Genomic DNA, 20281 nt, shown 5'->3' on the forward strand with positions numbered 1-20281 from the left:
GTACTGAGTATCGACCTTGCCGTTTTTGTAGTTCGACCTGGTGTGAGATGGGCAGTGGCATCTATGCCAACCGTATGGGAAATTATGCTAATGCGATTATCGTAGAAACTAAAAGGCTGATAGCTTTGGTGACTATAAATGATCGTATCAAATCGTGCCCCTTATTGTTAGGTATTCTTGGAGTACGGCTATCTGGGACTCATCAAATTATAGGTTGTCATGTCAGTTAAAATTTATGTTTACCTAAACAATTTGAATAATGCTACTACAGTCAATCATAAATTGTATAAGTGTTGTGTAATCATTGAAAAAGAGTATAGTTTATTATTAATTTATTAATTTATTTATTTTTTTAATGCAAGTCTCATATTTATTTACTTTTTTTAAAAGAATTATGCAGCTCTTGCATACTCTACAACTATAAATATCATTTCTCAACTAATTTTAACTATATAACATGTTATACTAAGGTAATTTTAATTACATGACACGTTATAATAAGATGGGAGCACCAAATCATCTTTATTTTAAGAACATTTAATAATTTTTGCTATAGAAAAATCTTCTATATTGGCCCATAGATTAGCTCTCACGAGTAGCAAGCGCAAATAAATGATGGAAAAACAGGCCACTATACGATCGAGCTGCAGTTCTTTACACTGCCTTCTGTATGTACATAGTCAAGATAAAAGGAAAGAGATAATAATATTGGATTTTATATACATTTTACTACCATTGCATATGCATCTCAGCTTGAAGAGACGAATTCAGCCTGAGTGACTTCTTTGCAAGGTTGCGGATATCTTCTCTACTGGACTCCTCCGATATTCCAAAAAGCACTTTCACCCCTCCACCGGATATAAAGTCGTTGGCGTTGTCCTCTGCAAACACCAGTTGATTACAGTGTGTTAACCATGAAGGAATTAAAGATGTCCACAGAACCACATTGGTCCTTCAAGAGACAATTCAAAATTACTTTGCAGGTAAGGTCAATTCTTAATAATTCTTACTATTCTATGAAGGGTAATTATCATATTATCGTAGTATTGATCTTCAGCTAAACGGAGTCCTCTCGGAGAGGTGGCTACGATGTGATACTATCCTTCAACACATTATTGATTGCAGCACCCTATCAAGAATCTTAAAAAAATCACATGCCCCCCACCCTCTCCCCTCTTCCCCCCTTCCAACCCCCCACCCATGTAGATGATCACAAGTTAGAAATCGATATACATTTAGAGGAAACCAGCATGTCAAGGGTTTTGACCCGGCGAGTGTACAGGGAGTTGAGGAGAGTCGTATATTCTCACTTCTAAAGATTATAATTAACTTTCAGAATAGATAAAAGTTTCTGGTTTTGTTATCGATGTGTCTGACTCATTTATTGTAAAAGTAGCTGTCTTGTTTCTTTGTATCTTTTCTAAATGAGGAAGTACAGTCAGCAACTTACCATTTTGTGCTAAATGGCAAAGAGCAAGCTCGATATGGCGTCGGGTTGAAGCCGAAGCTGTGTTGGAGTTGGCAATCAACCATGCAAGTGCGCCATCATCCATTAGAAGCGAACGGCCTGTTCTATGTCCTGCTAAAGAAAAGTTATTCACATTCATTTTAAGGAGAGACTACCACTGCTTAATTTTGTGTGTTAATAAAGAGTTTTTTTTGATTGGGTATGCTATGAAGGAATAAAACCCACAAACCTTGAATAATTCCTCGGGATTCACATTTTGCAAAGTTAGCAAGTCCTCTAGCAACCTGTGCAATGACATCACTGCTCCCAGATCTAACCATTCCCAGAAGTGCCTTGACGCCTCCATCTTCTTTCAGCAACAAGAGTAGCTTTTCTGTAAGAAAATAACTACTGCATCAAAACACTAGTAGATCTTCCATCCCTTGTATGATCTCTGGTGCTCGCTAAACCCTCAGCAAGAAGTGATTTAATTGATTTGACGGAAGATATGTCAGGAAAATTAGTGGATCGACAAGATATTGAAGCTTACCAGTATTGAAACTGAAGACGGCATAAGATAAATTCAGTAGTAAAAACTTTTTCATTATACACCATCCATACAGAAATTACTACTCTATAAATTTTTGGCTGGGTGATGTGAAATCACCGTCAACTTACCATTTCCACATAAATTGGCAAGCGCACCAGCAACCATTCGTAAAGTCTGTGGATCATCTGTTTTAGATGCTATCTTTGCGAGTAGTTGAGCACCTCTTTTGTCAATTATCAAGCCTTGATTCTGTTCTGAGAAGATTTGAAGGAAGAAAAAAAAGAGAGATGAAAGTTTTTCTACAAATGATATGCTGTATTCTCAATGCTAAAACATTAGATCATTTTGTGTTATTAACAAGCAACCTATCTTATCAAAATATTCAAATTTTGTCATCTACTACAATATTTAATTTAAACATGGAGTATGAAGCCACTTCATCCTCTCCCAAGTCACAAATCAACTTACAATATTGATGTCTTTTAGAGGAAGATAGAAAGCTTAAAAACTACGACTCTTCATGGGTAGAGTTACTCTCCTTGTGTTTCTCAAACAAACACAAGGAGTGTAATGGGACAAAAGACCAATGTGCTCAACCAAAATTTGGAGACTAAGGTGTTAACATTAGTGGTCTCTTATTGCATTGAAACTCAAGGTATGCTAACTTAGGGGATGCTTGGAGAATGAGATGAAATGAGAATTTTGTGAAAGTAGTGAGATGGTTTGTGAATAGTAGTTAGATAGTTTGAGTTAAGTATTTATTGGGTTTTACCGTTTTGGAAAAAGAGAGAAAAAAAGTTGAATAAAAATATTATAAAATTAAAATATTGTGAGAATATAGTTTTTTAATATTATTTTTGTTTTGAGATTTGAAAAAGGACAATTATTTTTTGTTTTTTTATTTGAAAGTCTGGGAAAGTTGTAATGATTACTTTGAAAGTGTTTGTATTTGAATGATGTTTGGAAAGGAAATGAGATGGGATGAAATAAGATGAGATGAGATGGGTTGAGATAGATGAGATGGAAAACCAATATCATTCCAATCTCATCCCATATTTGTCTTTCAAGGAAATGAGATGGGATGAGATGGAAAACTTTTTCATTTAAGAACCTTAACTATTCATGTGCATCTGCACAATGAGAAAACCGGAGAAAGCTGCTCACCATTCATTGCCAAATTGGCTATGGCCCCAGACACCACTCTAAGAATAGTTGTATTTTCTGATGAGTGCAACAGCATAAGCAAAGCATCTAAACCTCCTTCGTCTACAATCCTCTTCTGATTAATGTCTGAACAGAACACATACAGATACACTAGTTATTATGCACGACAGAAATCCTCATATTATTGACTCAACTGAGAGAAAAGAAGCATACTAATGACCAATGCATATTCAGCCTTCAATTTAAACGCAGAAACATATTAGGAGACAGAAGGAATAGAAGTGCTTCGCTATTGAAAGAGAGGCCCCCTAAAAGATGAGAAATGACAAAGTCTAACAAGTAACAACAAAATACAAAGAGATTAAGTTGCAGTTGAAAAAGAAACAGACTTGCAAATATGTACAAAATGGCTTCAACTTTCTTCATGCTTATCAAAGGAGATATGCAAAAGTTTATTCTATTGAGTTCTTTATATGAAAAAATTTATTTATCTATGTACATTGGTATGTGGAATCTTATTAAAGAAGTTTTCCAAATTTTTTTAAGATTTCATGCCAAATTGAGATAGCATTGAAATCCTACAAATTGTCAGAATCTAATCATTGATATGAGTGTTCTTGTGGATGCTCATATTTTTAAAACTTCATTTCAAGTTCAACCTGGAGCCAACCAAAATCTGGCACCCTAAGTTGAGGCAGCATAACCTAGTTTAATTCCTGACTAGTATCTGTGAGGTTAATATAGAATTCCCGAATTCAGTGTTGGTATATGAATAATTCCGTCTTTAATTAAAATTCTATAGAAGGTTGCTAACCATTATGCAAAGTCCAAAGCGACGTGTAAGGGTCATAGTAAGCTGAAAACTCCTAATGCCCGGACTGGAACCCAACAGAAGAATAGATCCTTGATTGAAACAAGTTAACCAGTTCTTAACCTTGAATGAATATTCAAGATACAAATTAAATGTGAACATATATATTAATGACTATAAGGCTTTCCTTTCTGTGTTCCTTATTGCACAACTTAGAGATATTAACTCTTGTGTGTGAGGAAAGAATATTCTCATTACGCATTTCAACGCTGTTAGTACATAGAAATTAATCTCTTAAAAATATCCTCTATATTATCATTCTTTATCAAGTGAAAGAAATATTCAATATCTATACAATGGAAAGCTAAAATTTAAGGAAAATGCACTACTGAAGAAATATTTCATACCCAGATGAAGCAGGGATGATAAGAGAAAAAGTTGCACAAGGACTCAATAAATCTAATATCAGATTCTTTGAAAGACAAATATGTCAACATAATTTCATCCACAGAGAAATTATAGGCAAATTGAACTGCACCTTCAGCAGCCAGATTGGCAACCACCTTCACAGCATGAATTTGTATGTCTGAGTCTTCAGATGCCAATAATTGTAAAATCTTTTGAAGCCCAACTGAATTTATGAAGTCAAACACTTGTAAAGCAAAATATCATAGAAGTCAAAACGAAGAAAAAGTAAAGAACTTGTCAAAGTTTATCTGGCCCTACTACTGATGAAATCTTACCCTCTTCACATATCTTTGCAATTGTGGCCCTCTGACCAGAGAGAGTCCCTCTTAATTGATTTGACCTGTATGAACCTGTTCGGTTCCCAAATTCTGAAGATTGTTTATTTATATCTTCCTTTGCATAAGATGTCTTGTCCTATAAAGATTTTTCAGATGTAAGAACCTAAAATACTAATAAAAGATTTTGATATATAGAAAGCATGAAACAACTGACCTCAAAATCATTATCATTTTCAGGTACAGCCCTCTTTAGTTTAACCAGCTCATTTTCAATAGCCTTCCTCTGCTTCTCTTCCTCTGAAAGTCTTTGACTCACAGAATCAAGTTTTTCATTCAGAGTTGCCTTTTCACAAAACAAAACAAAAATATTATTAATGCTGAAGTCTCAAGTAAATACAAACAATAAATATTACGTTACCAAAATCAAGATAAGCATAGTGAATCTACACTTCGGAAAGAGAAAACTTAAAACCAAACCCATCTGGTTTGGCATGTCAGTGATACCTTCTCTTCCAATAGGTCTTTATTCTCTGATTTCAATAACTGTAGCTCATGTAAAGTATTTTCTTGTAGCTGATACATTTCTTGAAACTTCAACTCGAGTTCATCAATCTCTTTCTGCCCCTGGATTTTGAAACGAAGAAGAATAATAAGAAGGATGAAGAATGGAATATCAGCACTAGGAAGAGCTGAAGAGTTAGTCTCATTGTGAAAGAGTTTTCCACTCCAAGATAACCGTAGTAACACTGAGATTCAAGGGGAACACTGACATGGGTTTGTGATGTTTGGCACTTTTAAGAGGTGCCCAATAGGGTTATCTCAAAGTAAAATCAATACATGACTGAGTTGCCAACGTCTTCTGCATGGGCATATTGATCTTTACAGAAATAGAGAAGAATCGCTAATTTAAGAGCATGCAGATTAATTAGCATTTTTTTTATAGGTAATCAAGAAATTTTATTCATAGCAAAAGAAGGCATAGCCCAAGTAAGATTTATACATGAGAAGTACCTAACTAGAGTTTAAATTAATAAAAAGAACTAAAGAAATAACATTAATGAATAAGGAGTAAAAACTAACATCTGTCACTAAGAAGTCAAAAGAAGTAACAATTACAGAGCTGAAATTTGCTTGTTGCTCTATAACCTTTAACAAAGAAAACTGTTAATTCACTATCATGAGTAGACATATTTAGCCAACCATGCTCTGTTATGTGCACACATATGTATCCAAGTTCTTTATTGATCAAATCTCCTGTCATTCCCTCACCTTAAATTAAGGATGGCACAGTTTAACAAAAGTAATTTATCCAAGTTCTTAATTGCTCAAATCTCCTGCCAAAGCTTAAGTTTGATCTTTATGGTACAGACTTTACTGAGTGATTATGAGAAAATGAGACATGCAGATGGAAGATGTAAAAAAGGACCACAACTGAAGTTCTAAGAAACCTTGTGCACTTTTTAATAAGGGTAGTTCAGACATTCAATGCAGGGTGATAAGTTCCCGATAGTTTTAATGTATGGGGAAATTGCTGTGACCAAAGGAAATCCTTAAAGAGATAAAACTTTTTAAAATCATCAATACCCTCCTTTCACCTTTTTTAAGAAAGACATTTAAATGCAACAAAGCATTTAAATGGTGTGTATCATTATCAATATGACCCAAAAAAACCTTTCCTTAGAGGGGTGGGAGAAAGGATTTTTTTTTTTTTTTGAAAAAAAAATCACGAGTTGTTATAACAAAGACAATATGGGAGAAAAGTTGAACCTAAAATTCAGGATATAAAACTCAATACGACCTAATTTGTAATAGAGATAAAATTACCTGCATTGTCTTTTGATGATCAGTTAGGAGCCTCTTTGCCAAGTCTAATTGTTCCTCTGCAACTTCAAAACGGGCATGCTCATCCTGTAATTGCTTAACTAGCTCTGCTATTTTCTTTTCATAAATCTGAGTGGTGTCCGCAAGGGCGTTTTGATGTCTAGAACTTTCCATTTGATGATTCTGCTAGTGGCAAAAAGAAGCATAAGAATTTGTAATCCTGTTGCTAAAATTGGTGGTAAGATTATAATGTTTTACTATACAATGCAGAGTGGCATGAACAGAAGTGTCAAAGAACATCAGAAAACTAACTTTAGTCCATTGCAAGTAGAACAAGTAACACATGCATAAGCCACATTTGAAGCATTCCAAAAATTAAAAATCCCACCAATGACAAACCAGAAATAGTTAAGCCTAAAAGGAAAGTTCGGGCAAAAACATAAGAACCATCCTTTTTCATGGTCAATCTAAAAATTACAAACCTGAATTGACTTTTGATTCTCACTCAAGAGCTTCTTCATCAAGTCTAATTGTTCCTCCACACTTTCAGACCGTGCATGCTCATCCTCTATCTGTTTAATCAACTCTGCTATCTTCTTCTCATACATCTGAGTGGTATCAGCCAGTACTTTCTGATATGTAGCCTTTTCAAGTTGGTGTTGCTACTAACAATCAAACAGCAGTGTAAATGCCCATGTGATAAGATTATTTTTTTGGATAAGTAAGAAACTTTATTGAAGAGAATGAAATTAGACAAAGCCCATGTACACAAGAAGTATACAAAATGAGACACCTAATTACATTCTAGAAAGCTTAAAAAAAAAAAAAAAAAGACAAAAACTCATTAACATTCCCTCCCTTAAGAACAATAGCAGAAAACCACTGAATAAGAGAAGACACAAAGAAATTCCAGATTTCCCCTACTGCTCGCTCCTTATTGTTGAAACACCTATCATTCCTTTCCGTCCAAATGCACCACATTAAGCACAAAGGTATCAATCTCCACGCCTCAGCCAGTTGAGAGCTATTATGATGCCTATTCCAACAAGCTAATAAATCCACCACACTCTTAGGCATAACCCAACACAACCCAGCTCTACTGAAAGTGCCAATCCCTAACTCCCTGGCCACTTCACAATGTAAAAGTAAATGGTCAACCGATTCCCCATTCTTCTTACACATACAACACCACTCCAAAACAATCATACCACGTTTCCTTAGATTATCAACCGTCAAAATCTTCCCAAGAGCAGCAGTCCAAATAAAAAAAAGCCACTTTAGAAGGAACATGGACCCTCCAAATGCTCTTCCAAGGAAAAGAAAGTTGCTGTTGGGCACTCAGCACCTTGTAGAAGGAGCTAACAGAAAACCTATTACTCCCCTTATGCTTCCACAGCATACAATCCCTCCCAAAGTTGCCAGTCTTGAGCATTTCTAGTGAAACAAATATTCCAGTGCACAGTCCCATTGTCACAACACAACACTTCTGAAACAGCAGCCTGCTGGTTTCCAGCCAAGCTGAAAACAGACGGAAAAGCAATTTTAAGAGGTCTCTCACTACACCATTCATCATGCCAAAACCGAATGCAAACACCTTCTCCAACCTTAAACTTAATCTGTTTTGCAAAAAAGCTCCACCCCTTTCTAATATATTTCCATAAACTAACACCATAAGGCCCCCTCCCCTCCTTAGAACACCATCCCCCCCACTCACACCCGTACTTCCTGTCAATCACCACTGTCCACAAAGAATCCCCTTCCTGATGATACCTCCACAACCACTTTCCTAATAATGCCTTATTAAAAAAACTCAAGCTAAGCACCCCAAACCACCATTAACAATTAGACAACACACCCTTTGCCAACTTATTAAATGAAATTTATTCTCCTCCCCCAAGCCTCCCCACAAAAAAGCTCTAAACAATTTTTCAATCCGATTTGCTACTCCCACCGGTAATGGAAATAAAGAAAGATAGTATGTAGGGAGATTGGAAAGGGTACTTTTGATAAGGATTAATCTACCCCCTTTTGATAAATAAATCCTCTTCCAACCCGACAAATGTTTCTCAACCTTTTCTACAACTCCATCCCAAATATTCATAGCTTTAAAAGACGCCCCCAATGGAAGCCCAAGATATTTCATAGGAAGAGAAACTACTTTACAACCCAACAAATCCGCAAAAAAGTTAACATTCCTTACTTCCCCCACCAGAACCAGTTCCGACTTTCCCAAGTTCACCTTGAGACCCGAAACAGCTTCAAAACACAGTAAAACAGCCCTTAAAGCTTGAATCTGACTGCTTTCAGCATCAGAAAAAATAAGAGTATCATCCGCAAAAATTAAATGAGAAATTGAAGTCACCCCATTACTATTATTACCCACCAAAAAACCAGCAAGAAAACCCCCATGTACAGCCTCCTGCATCATATGACTCAAGGCCTCCATAACAATAACAAAAAGAAAAGGGGATAATGGATCCCCTTGTCTCAAGCCCCTCGAATTCTGAAAAAAAAAAAACCACAAGGAACACCATTCACTAAAACTGAGAACCAGGCACTTGAAATACAATGTTTAACCCATCCACACCACCTATCCCTGAAGCCACATCTTCTAAGCATATAAAGAAGAAAATTCCAACTCACATGATAGTATGCCTTTTCCATATCCAGCTTGCAAAGAACCCCCAGAATGCCTTCTCTCATCCGGCTATCCAAACACTCATTTGCAACTAGAACTGAATCCAGAATTTGCTGCCCCCAAACGAAATCATTTTGTGGTTTAGAAATGATTTTGTCCATCACCATACTCATACGATTAGCTAGCACCTTCGAAATAATTTTATAAATCCCACCAACCAAACTAATAGGACGGAAATCTTTCAACTCTTGAGCACCAGCAATCTTTGGGATTAAAGCAATGAAAGTAGCATTTAAAGACTTCTCATACTTATATTCAGAATGAAAATCATAAAAAACCTGCATCACTTCATCCTTCACAATATCCCAACACTCTTGAAAAAACCCCCATAGAAAAACCATCTGCACCCGGGGCTTTATCTTTGCACATACCTCTAACAACCGAATGCACTTCCTCTTCTTCAAATGGCCTCTCCAGCCAGCTAACAGCATCAGAATCCAGATGATCAAAAAACAACCCATCAAGCTTAGGGCGCCATTCAGTTGTCTCAGACAAGAGTTCTTCGTAATACTTCACTATATGACCTTGGATCTCATCAGGTGATTGAAACACAATAGAGCCTAAGAGAAGGACTTCAATAACATTATTACGCCTATGAGAATTTGCCATCTTATGAAAAAACTTAGTACATTTGTCCCCCTCCTTCAACCAAAGCACCCTTGATTTTTGCCTCCAAGAGATTTCTTCCATCAACAAGACATTTTCAATTTCTGACACAACCTCCTTTTTTCTACACAAGGTCTCCTCATTAACTACACCAACCTCCAAAGTATTCAGCTCATCCCAAAGTTTATTTTTCTGCACTTCCGTATGTCTAAAGACCTCTTCATTCCACTTTTTCAAATCAACTTTAAGGGCTTTAAGTTTACTTGCCACAATAAAACTAGGTGTACCAAAAAAGGAATAGAATTCCACCAATTTCTAATCATCTCCCCAAAACCATCCACTTCAAGCCACATATTCTCAAACTTAAAATAAAGTCTTCCCCCAAGAATGCCACCACAATCAAGCATAATTGGGAAATGATTAGAACAAACACGTGGCAACCTCTTCTGACAAAGATCCGGATAATGAGACTCCCAAAAAGAAGAGACTAAGAATCTGTCCAACATTGACCACCCTCTACTATTAGACCAAGTAAACTCCCCCCCAACTAAAGGAAGATCCACAAGGTTGGACATTCTTGGATATGATATGGGAAAGTTGGATATGATATCCCAACTACTAGCATATGATAAGATTTTTGCATAGATAATATTAATAAATGATACGAAAAGAAGCTTATGGTGAAAAAATAGAGCAAATTATGCTATATATTAGCAGCTTCAAAGTAATGATAAGAGGAACCATACATACAATTATGAATTATCTCATAAGAGGAGCACTAGAATATACAACCAAGTTCATTTTCAGTTGATCAATAGAAAAATTAAATTGCATGGCATCGATTAATTGAAAATAAAACCCAGTACATAGATTGTCAGGGGAAGAGAGAACCCAATAGGCAAACAAAAAAAAAAGGAAGATACCTTGCTATTTTTTAAATTCATTTCTAGGTGTGCAACTTTTTCTTGCATCAAATTGTTAAGATCTTTCTGATAGTTCAATTCATTTATGTTGCGTTTCATCTCCGATTCCAAATGAATATTTTCCTTTACAAGATATTAGTAAGGAAATAATAATTATGAGATTTTACTGCAAAAGCATTTCAGTGCAGCACTTATAACTATGTATACGACAGACAAGTTAGATGATTAGAATGTGAGAGAAAGTAAGCATATTGCTAGACATCAAAGACCGGTATTTGACTAACCAATAGTGCAAAAGATTCCAGCCAAAAAAAATTGCAACTACATAAGGGCAGGAAAGACAACCTACCTCAGCAGACCTTGTGACTAGAATTTTATTTGCTTCAGCAAAATTTTCCTGACACTCTCTGAGCTGTTTTTCCAATTCGTACTTGTCATCGTCTCTCAGCTTTTGTTGCCTTTCAATGTCAGCAGTTAGATTGTCTACTTGGTTCTCAAGCTTCCGGCATAAACTTTCATAATCAAATTCTTCTTTGACCTTTACAGTGTTTACTATTCTCATTGCCTACAAAAGAAATAAGTTATTAGCTTGCATGATATGCAACTACTGTTGAGTGAATTTGATAATCCACATTTAGAGTAAAACCCTCAAAAAATGAAACCAAACCGAGCCCTAGAAATGACATATCAAGTCAAAATGAGGGTTTGAATAAGAAACCATCATTTCCCTCATCTTACAATTGCCATAATGTATGAGCAGGAGTCCAAGGCCCCCCTCGTCCTCCACTGGCCATGGCCCCCTGGGGGCCAAATTAGGTGCACCCCCATAGTTGTAAGACAACCAGGAGGTGCCCTCAGGTTTTACATGTGTGTATGAGCACCTGGTTTCAACAGGAAGAGAAACTAATAGCAACAATGATTAATCTGAAACAGGAAAGTTGAGCATTGCACTGGAGTTTAGTGCTAACAACCAATGCTAATCCTCTAGGTCAATGTTTACTGTGCATGAAGTTTGTAGGCTGCAAGAAGTAGCAAATTGAAGCATGCTCTAGGGAAAAAAGTAAACTTTGATTGCTTTTGTTTTCATACGTTGTAACAGCTCTAGGAGGATTTTTCAACTGCCTTCCAAGCATCACTGTCACAGATACAACAGCAACAACTAAATTTTTCCCTAATTTAAGCACAAATTACTTGCTCTTCAATGGAAGCTAGGCCATCAAGGACACAGCAGAATGCATACTTCACTAAAATCAGATGCCAATATCAATATAGTCTTTCCAATTATTAGTTTATACGAGCCACATAAAGCTTACACGGAAAATAAATGCTGCATTTGATTATGTCAAAAAAAAATAAAAAACCAACACAAACTTTATTTTTTTATTTTTTTTATCCAGTATAAAGCAGATCAAGTCCAAGAAAAGATGCAAAGGAGAAATAATATTGGAGCATTGAATTTTTTGTACTCAGATCAATACGTCCATAACAATAATGTTATGTATCAGAGAATTTTAGATTCACAGCAATAATAGAGTGGGAGAGAGACAGAGGTCAGTAGAGATCAATCTCATAAAACAGCTATAGATTTACAGGATTTATCCAACACACCCGCTGTCCAAACATTATTGTGCTAGCTGTTTCTGCATGGTGTCGTGCAGATGGCCCAATTGTTATAATAAGTGAAGTCCTTGCTGTGCCTATTTCAAGAAAAGGCTTAGGGTAACTAGAAATTCTCGGTGTCATCAGACACTATATATTAAGAGCAGCACCAAATAAATATATAAAAAGAGGCTACCTCCAAATGAGTCACGAAGCAATCTTGTCAGTTTTGAATCCCTAGTAGGTATATGTGGGCTGTTTTCAGCCAATGCATTTATACATTTTCCAAGAGAACTAAGAGAAAGATTAATAAACTTAGCCTCTTCAAGTAGGAGGCCTTCACTTCCTGCAACATGAGAAAATAATATGTAAATTCTTGGAGGATAACAAGTATCATGAAAAGGTTGCAATTTTAATGTTTACTATTTACAAAAACCACGTCATTTAAAAAAGTATAATTACAGAAGACTCGTATCACACACATAACTTTAACCCATATCCCAGTAACAACATCAATAATAAAACAATACATAAATTATAGGAACCAACAAGGTAAAATAGGTGGAAACATCTCAAAAAAATGCTAAGGTTGAGAGCTGTTCCTAAAAACTGGTTGAAATGAAATTCAGAGGTAATATGAAACCAAAACAGTAACATTTAAATGAAATCAAAGACAAACCAGATTTGTCAATCCTTTCAGATCCAGCGAGATCCACAATCAGCAACTTGCCTTTCCGGACAATGGGTATGTCTTTGCCATCAAATAAATCACTTCTACTGCCCTTCTCTGGAGAATTTATCCCAAAATTTACTTTTTCATTGACAGCTCTTCGAATATGAACCTTCAAAAAGAAAGGTTTGAGATGTTCATTATACAATAGTAATTGAGAAGGCCCGAAATCCTGGAAAATACGCACCATTAAAATTGCATGACTACGAGAAGATTCTGTATTCATCTTTGTATTAGCTGCATGACGGTTTCCCTCACCAACTTGCAGTAGCTGTAGAAAATTATCAAGATCTTGAATTTTAACAACTGTAGCACCAGGCAATGACACTTCACCAGTCTTCGGGTCCTCATTAATATGAATATTGGTCTTTTCTGGTGCAAGCAAATCTTGTATAGATTCCTTATACAGCTGGAGGGACAATAAAAAATAGGAGTCATTGAAAATCACAACAATAAACATGCGTAATTGTTTATGTGGTCTGATAGTAAGGACCAGAGTCCACAAGGAAATGGTGAAAAGTGCCTATGAAAATAGCTACATCTGATGCGCATGAAATCCATCTTCACTATGCCACTTTGGAAATTCAACAATAGAGGTGAATGTATCAGGCCCCTATTTTTTCAATTCAACACATTTTTTCTGTGCAATAAAAATCTTTCAAGAGGAAAGGGTGTAGACTAGCACCCAGCAAGAAGTCCACAAGAAATACAAAACAGTACAAACTAACGAAGACCTAGAATCCAAGATTGTAAAGATCCAAAATCACTGAGAAAGGGTGTGAAGTGATTCAGTAAAACCCTGCTAAGGCCCTCATCCAATTGAAAATTCATCACGTTACATTTCTAAAGTTCTGTTTAGTGGTTTGTCCATGACCTTCGAAAATTGAAGTGAACCTATTGAAGATTGTAGAAGTACTTGAAAACATAGGTGCCTAGTACAGAATATGAAAGCACCTTCTTGAAAGCATCATCTCAAAAATCCTGTACAATACACAGACACAAGTCTTAGTGCAGCACTTCATACCTGAAAATAGGAGACCTCGATAGTATCAGAAGAAGTGGATATATTGCCAATAATGTCTTCAAGGGCTCTAAGCATAATACCTCGCCCAGCTGCATCATCCTTACCCAGTTTTCCAAGTGTGTAAGTTTTACCAGTACCTGTTTGACCGTAAGCCATAATTGTCCCATTATATCCATTCAAGACACTCTGCAAAAGTATATCAAAATTTACTTCAAATATTAACCTACCATTCCATTCAAGCTATTTCAAAACTTATTACTTGTGTTACAACGAAAGAAAGGGAAGAGAAAGTAGGCTTAAATTGACCAATTAAAATTACTACTCCATCCCCAACTCTGTCTTATGTTGGAGAGTCACAAAGTCTAGTCTCATTCAATTGATGCATATAATTACAAATGGTCTCCAAATCCCCCTTTCTAATTTAAACTGCTTTCTTTTAGGGAATTTAAGTTTACATAAAGTAAGGGCGACCAACTTTTGGATTTTACTGCTCTGACTTTTTACAAATTGACACTAACTCTTGGATGGACAAAATGACTGACACTCAATCGGGATGGGGAGGGTATAATTAGACCAAATAGACTCACACACATTAAACATCCATGAAGTCACACACAAAGAACATGTTAAATTTTTCACAAAGTTAACTTCAAATTCTAAATTGCTAGTATAATTTGCAATTTAATTTTCAGCGCAGGAACTCCCCTGCGAAGCTGCATGATTAGTAAATAGTTCTAAGAACTGCAACTTGAAGTATCCTTTTCAATTTTCATTTACCTCAACTACTGGTTTTGCAACCACTTCATAAACACGCTTTTGAGAGGCAGTTTCTGTAAAAACTTCATCAAATCTGTAAGACTCAGAACTCCAGTTATTCTTCCTCAACTTTAACCGATTCAGCTACAAGAAAGCAACCAAAAAGAAAAATGAGGAACAGTTTCGATGAGTCCAAGGTTCTGGTGGCTAGAGTTGGTTAAAAAGATGAAACATATTGGTGGGTGGGGGTGTAATAGAAATATTCAACATTAGTGTTTATCCGTATGTGGTGGAACATATATATCACCTCTGGTTGTAACTCAACACAATCAGAAAAATCATCATCTGAAAGTACATCTTCGTCATTTTTTGGTCGAAGTCTGACAGCAACTCTTACCCTTCCAGGATCTGTGGTAAAGATTAAACTCAAGAAGTTCATAAATACAACCATCAACCTATCTTTGAACCAGAAATCACATAATGTAGCAGGGAAATAATTTTTGCTTTGTTCAGGGAAGCAAAAGTATGCACAAAGAGGCAACTATCAATGTTTTAGCCTTATAATCAATCTAACAAACTTGCTTATAAGCTCATTTTGAACATTCAATAGCTTACGAACCATGACGACAATCTAGTTCTTCTTTATGTCTATATTCCATCGATTGGTTTTTAACATATAACCAAGTTAACGTTTAATATTAGAAAACAGTTTGCACAGCAATCAAATATTCCGCCCACATGGTTAAAAACGATTTAAATCAGGACGGTTATACTTGCTATTAACTCACGAACAACTTGCTACTGACTCAAACTTTTTCCCTTCTCTCGAGAATAGCTTTATATCCTTTGACCATGGTTCAGGGTAAAAACGAAGGTACTCGGTGGTTCTTCACAACAGGCTTCATTTATTTCTATTGAGCCAAATATTCTAAGATGGTCATAGAACTATGAAGGAATTAACGTTTTGTGTGCTTTAATTCAATTTGAGACTGACAAGTTTAATTCGTCTTGCACATCGAATATTTAGATGTCTCTCTGATGCTCGAAATTTAGCAAAGGGCAGATGTCCCACCCCCTTTTCAGCATTATATCCATTCAAATAATACACGTATCCCAAATCTTCAAGCAGACGCACATGTACAGGAAAAAAGAAAAAGCCTAAAACGAATATCTGTAAACTCGCATCCAAAAGGCAAAAAACTAAAAGCCAGCTTAACCCAGTCGTGCAATGTAAACAACACAATATAAAAAAACTAAAGGATTTGAAATTCAAAATTTATATTAAGTACATTCAGAGCGAGGCAGGGGTAGGGCGAGAGGGACTGGGGAGAGCGAGAGAGAGAGAGACCTTCGTCGGCTTGAAAAGAGTGAGCTCGGGAAGTTGGCGTGACAGAGCGTCTGGAAGCGGAGGTGGGCTTGGTCCGACCGGAAAGAGGAACGTGATGATGCGGTTGTCTGTCGGACCTATTAGAGGAAGACCTGGAAGCCATTTCCTATGTTATCTAAAAAGAAGAGTGATCACAGCATTCATCCAGTCTGGTTTCAACACAGACAAATAAAATAGGAAACCCAACAAAGATTTCCAAAGAGAGAGTAGTCTAAGGGCGATTGGGCGGCAACTATTAACTGATTTTTTAAACAAATCATCCAAGAGAAACAGTCAGAGGGAGCTGAGTTGAGGCCGGCACGATAGATTCATGGGAGCAGAGAGGGGGAGAGAGAGAGACGATTGGAATAATAATTGAATAGAAACCGTGAAACCGGTTCCCTTCCCGCGTTGTCACTTGAGTTTCATTTTTCTCCTTTCCGTCCGTAACGTTTGCGAGTGAGTACTGGCGACTAGTGCTGAGCCGGCAATTATTATTATTATTATATTATTAGAAGTCGGTAACGTTTATATATTTAATTTTGAATGTCCAGAAATACATTATGAAAGTTATTTCAACTTATTTGCAAATGAATGAGATGTGCTTCTCAACTCACTAATTTCAATTTTCGATAAATATATGAATTAAATTGAGATGAGTAGAATTTAATAAGTTGTGACGGTAAAGTAAATTTTATAAAATTTATCTAAGATAAATTTAAATATGTTTGAATATTAAGTTAAATTTAAATATATTTATAAAAAATTTAAAAAAAAAATTATGAGTCTCAAATATGAAAAGTATTTAGTTGAAAAAGATTATGTATCCCATATATAAAAAAATTTTAAATTAAAATAAATTTGATAATTTGATATTTAAATATTAGATTCAACTTAAAATTAACTAATATAAATTTTAAAATGAAAAATAATATTCTTGTTATAAATTGGTCTGGTTCACTCATTACTCACTTTTCTATTCTGTGTTTATTAAAATGACCTTATTGATCTCGTTTAAATTATTGGGATGGGTCGTTAGTTAACATGGAATAAGAGAAATGATCACGAATTTAAACATGATTCCACACTTTTAATTAAAATAATAAACTTCAACTAATTAGGCCCACCATCTATATATATGTAAAATGAGAAATTATATTTATAATTATAATGGGTTGTAAGTCCAGCACTCTTCTTTACAACAATTTTTTTAATAATAAATTTTATTTTTTTAAAAATACGCAAGGTTTACTTACTCGAAAATGTATGTAATATACGTAATGTAAAATTCCACAAACATTGCTTGTATTCAATAAGCCCCAGTGCAACTCACATGCATGAGTTTTCTAATTAAATAGGATGGCAACTTCAACAATCCAAAACCAATTAAATATTAGTATTATTTATATCTAAGTCGAGGTTACCCTGTTTATCATTACGTTTAGAATTGGATCTACTTAAAAAGAAAGTTATTTGGTCATTACAAGAATTTTCATTGTTCGTAAAAATTTTTGATATTCATTATTTAAATACACCACATATTATATTTATTTTATTATTTTAAAATTAATTAAATTCTTCTATTCATTATTTATATATTATATATTTAATAAAAATATATATATAGTATATAGTGCATGCGCTTATGTTTTAAGATTTTTCATAATTCGAATAACAGCACGAACGAACCTCCCAACTGTTCATCTTCTTTCATTCCCCTCACTGTATATATTCATCCTAAACGTGCATGACGTCAATTGGTTGGTCTGGGGCCCATGACAACACATGTTTGCCTGCAGGCGGCCCTCTTCTGATAACATCTTTTCAACCGTCGGGTGTTCTACAATCTGATCACGAGAATGCATTTTCGTACAACTTTTTTAACCGACCGAAGCTGTCAAACACCACCAACTTGATTAAAGTACGGAGCTCCTGCACTATTTTTTGGAAGCATAAATTTACTTCAAAAGTTTTACAATGAGGGCAAATAACATCAATATATAACTTTATTTGTATAAGATTTATTTATGAACTAGATATTTATCTTTACACTATATTACTCACATCAATACGGTAGTAAATAATGGTTAACTCATTCGATTGTTTGCATCATTTGATTCCCGACAAACATAAATGAACATACAAAGCTGAAGATGGGTGGAACTCTACGTATAAGGTTATACGTGCATACAAATAAGGGGAAGAGGTAGCTGGAGCTCAGAGACCAGACAAGAAGGTGTAAATATAGGCTATAATGTTACCATGTCATCCAAGTTTGTCTATATTTTTTTAAATATATTTTTGAAAAAAAATTAATACATTAATAATAACTTTCTTAATTATTAAATAAAAATTAAAAATTATAAAATACATAAACGATCACATTCAATAAGTAAACCTAGAAGAATAGTATCATTTTCCAGCTTAATTTTTATTTTTTGTCATTTAGGCGCCGTCCAACACGCGTTTTGGCACGGCCCTTTGGTTATGTCAAAAAAGCCGACCACTTTAATGCACGCACGAGAATCCCTCTTTTGAAATAGTCACCCCAATAAGAGAGAAAAACAAAAAAACATAAACAAAAAAGGAGAACCTTAATAGATATATAATTTAGGAATTAAGCCATGTCTGAAAGGGAAAACAGAAGCAAAAGATGTCGAATGATTTATCATTTCAAGGAAAGAAACATTATATTGAAGGAAAATTTTTCTTGTTATTCTCATACTTCACACGTCATATTTATTTTAATCTTTTTTTATTTTTTCTATAATAAATATGTAGTGTGTGGATGATAAATATAATAATTTAATTAGTTTAATAAGAATAAAATAAAATAAAAACAAAAATAATAAAAATAATATTTCAATATATAAAATATGTGATGTGAGATAATATATAACATTTATCTATATTAAAATAAGAATAACCCTGTCTTTCACTCCATTCGGTCATAGTTTCTATACAAAGATGGGAGGGAGACTAACAACCGTTTGGATAATAAAAATTTTTTATACCATCTTATCATTATAATTTTATTAAATTTATAAATATAATATAATAAATAATTTAATTTTTTTAATTTTAAAATAATAATATTAATAAATAATATTATAATAATATTTTATTTTATTTTTATCTAAAATCATATTATCCCATCTTATTATTCAAATTACTCCTAAGGTTATATCGGGAACATTCCATGACTATTTATTATTTTAGTATCAAAGGAATCAGATTATGGGATTTTGGATGTTTCATAGATCTGGTGTCCGGGGATCCAAATGGTGGAAGTGACTGAAAGCAAAGGAGTTGGACCATGTCAGACTGTCGGTTTGAGATCAAGTGATAATTATATTTTTTGTGCAATTTCTTTAAACTATTAATATGGTGCTTCCCTGTAGTTGGTTGTTTCGTTGTATTTATTAGGCCGGCACTTTTGTACGTTCGTTTTATATCAGATGCTAGCTGGACTGCGAAAAAGCGCACATTCCGTAATTTGTACAATGAAACATAACAAATACCAAACAGCTTGGTAGGTCATGGATGCCTGGGTAAACCAATATTTGTTGAGCCCATATTTCCTTCAACTTTTGCAATTTCTTTATTGTTTTTCTTCTTCGTTGAGTGCTAGCCTGATGACCAGACCAGAACAGACCGGACCATCTGCCCGTCTAATCTACTGGTCAAAACAAAGCCTGCCGTGTGCAATAATTGTTTGAACTCATCACGTCGGGAACAGCGCAGAATGTCAGGTTTCCTTCGTCACTTTCGTTTCATCCAAACGGTGGGAATCCTCCGTCACAGACTCACAAGGCCCCATTGAGAAAAGAGCCGTTCTAGATCCCCTACCTGTAAGGTAAGAGATACATAAGAGGAGAACATGCCTCGCATTCTGCTCGTGCTCCTAAACAAAACCTTTGGTAATTACGATATTTCCAGAGTGCAGGCCAGAACTGGAGATGGAGTGAATTCACTAGCATGTTAATTAAAAAAAAGTGCAACAAAATACCTGATAACAAAACATTTCAGACAGTTGATAA

General features: G+C 35.1%; 1 protein-coding gene across 3 annotated transcripts; it reads right to left on the reverse strand.

Moving 5' to 3' along the window:
* Positions 1 to 609: 609 nt before the first annotated feature.
* LOC122288798 (kinesin-like protein KIN-UC) lies at positions 610 to 16714 on the reverse strand. Of its 3 annotated transcripts, none has more exons than XM_043095594.1 (20): positions 16224 to 16714; positions 15183 to 15283; positions 14897 to 15019; positions 14120 to 14305; positions 13283 to 13504; positions 13045 to 13207; positions 12562 to 12711; positions 12375 to 12463; positions 11116 to 11331; positions 7022 to 7201; positions 6543 to 6722; positions 5223 to 5342; positions 4933 to 5061; positions 4716 to 4854; positions 4511 to 4603; positions 3162 to 3287; positions 2126 to 2251; positions 1698 to 1841; positions 1451 to 1582; positions 610 to 881 (listed from the first exon to the last, which is right to left on the reverse strand). In XM_043095594.1, exons 1-20 carry the CDS (start codon positions 16363 to 16365, stop codon positions 730 to 732), a joined length of 2913 nt encoding a protein of 970 aa, XP_042951528.1. In that variant the 5' UTR covers positions 16366 to 16714; the 3' UTR covers positions 610 to 729. The 3 variants fall into 3 exon arrangements, with proteins under 3 accessions (XP_042951528.1, XP_042951530.1, XP_042951539.1); XM_043095596.1 differs by having other exon boundaries at positions 1451 to 1579; positions 16224 to 16713; XM_043095605.1 differs by lacking the exons at positions 15183 to 15283; positions 16224 to 16714 and having other exon boundaries at positions 14120 to 14256; positions 14897 to 15016.
* Between the last annotated feature and the right edge of the window lie 3567 nt (positions 16715 to 20281).

Source organism: Carya illinoinensis, chromosome 1 (genome assembly GCF_018687715.1).
Source record: "Carya illinoinensis cultivar Pawnee chromosome 1, C.illinoinensisPawnee_v1, whole genome shotgun sequence".
In the NCBI taxonomy this organism is placed as follows: Eukaryota; Viridiplantae; Streptophyta; class Magnoliopsida; order Fagales; family Juglandaceae; genus Carya; species Carya illinoinensis.

Coding starts and splice junctions, on each gene's coding strand:
- LOC122288798 (XM_043095594.1), bottom strand. CDS start 16,365: ATGGCTTCCAGGTCTTCCTCTAATAGGTCCGACAGACAACCGCATCAT. Junction 13,208..13,282: donor GTAGTCATGCAATTTTAATG/GTGCGTATTTTC, acceptor TTCTTTTTGAAG/GTTCATATTCGAAGAGCTGT. Junction 2,252..3,161: donor AGCCAATTTGGCAATGAATG/GTGAGCAGCTTT, acceptor AAATCTTCTCAG/AACAGAATCAAGGCTTGATA.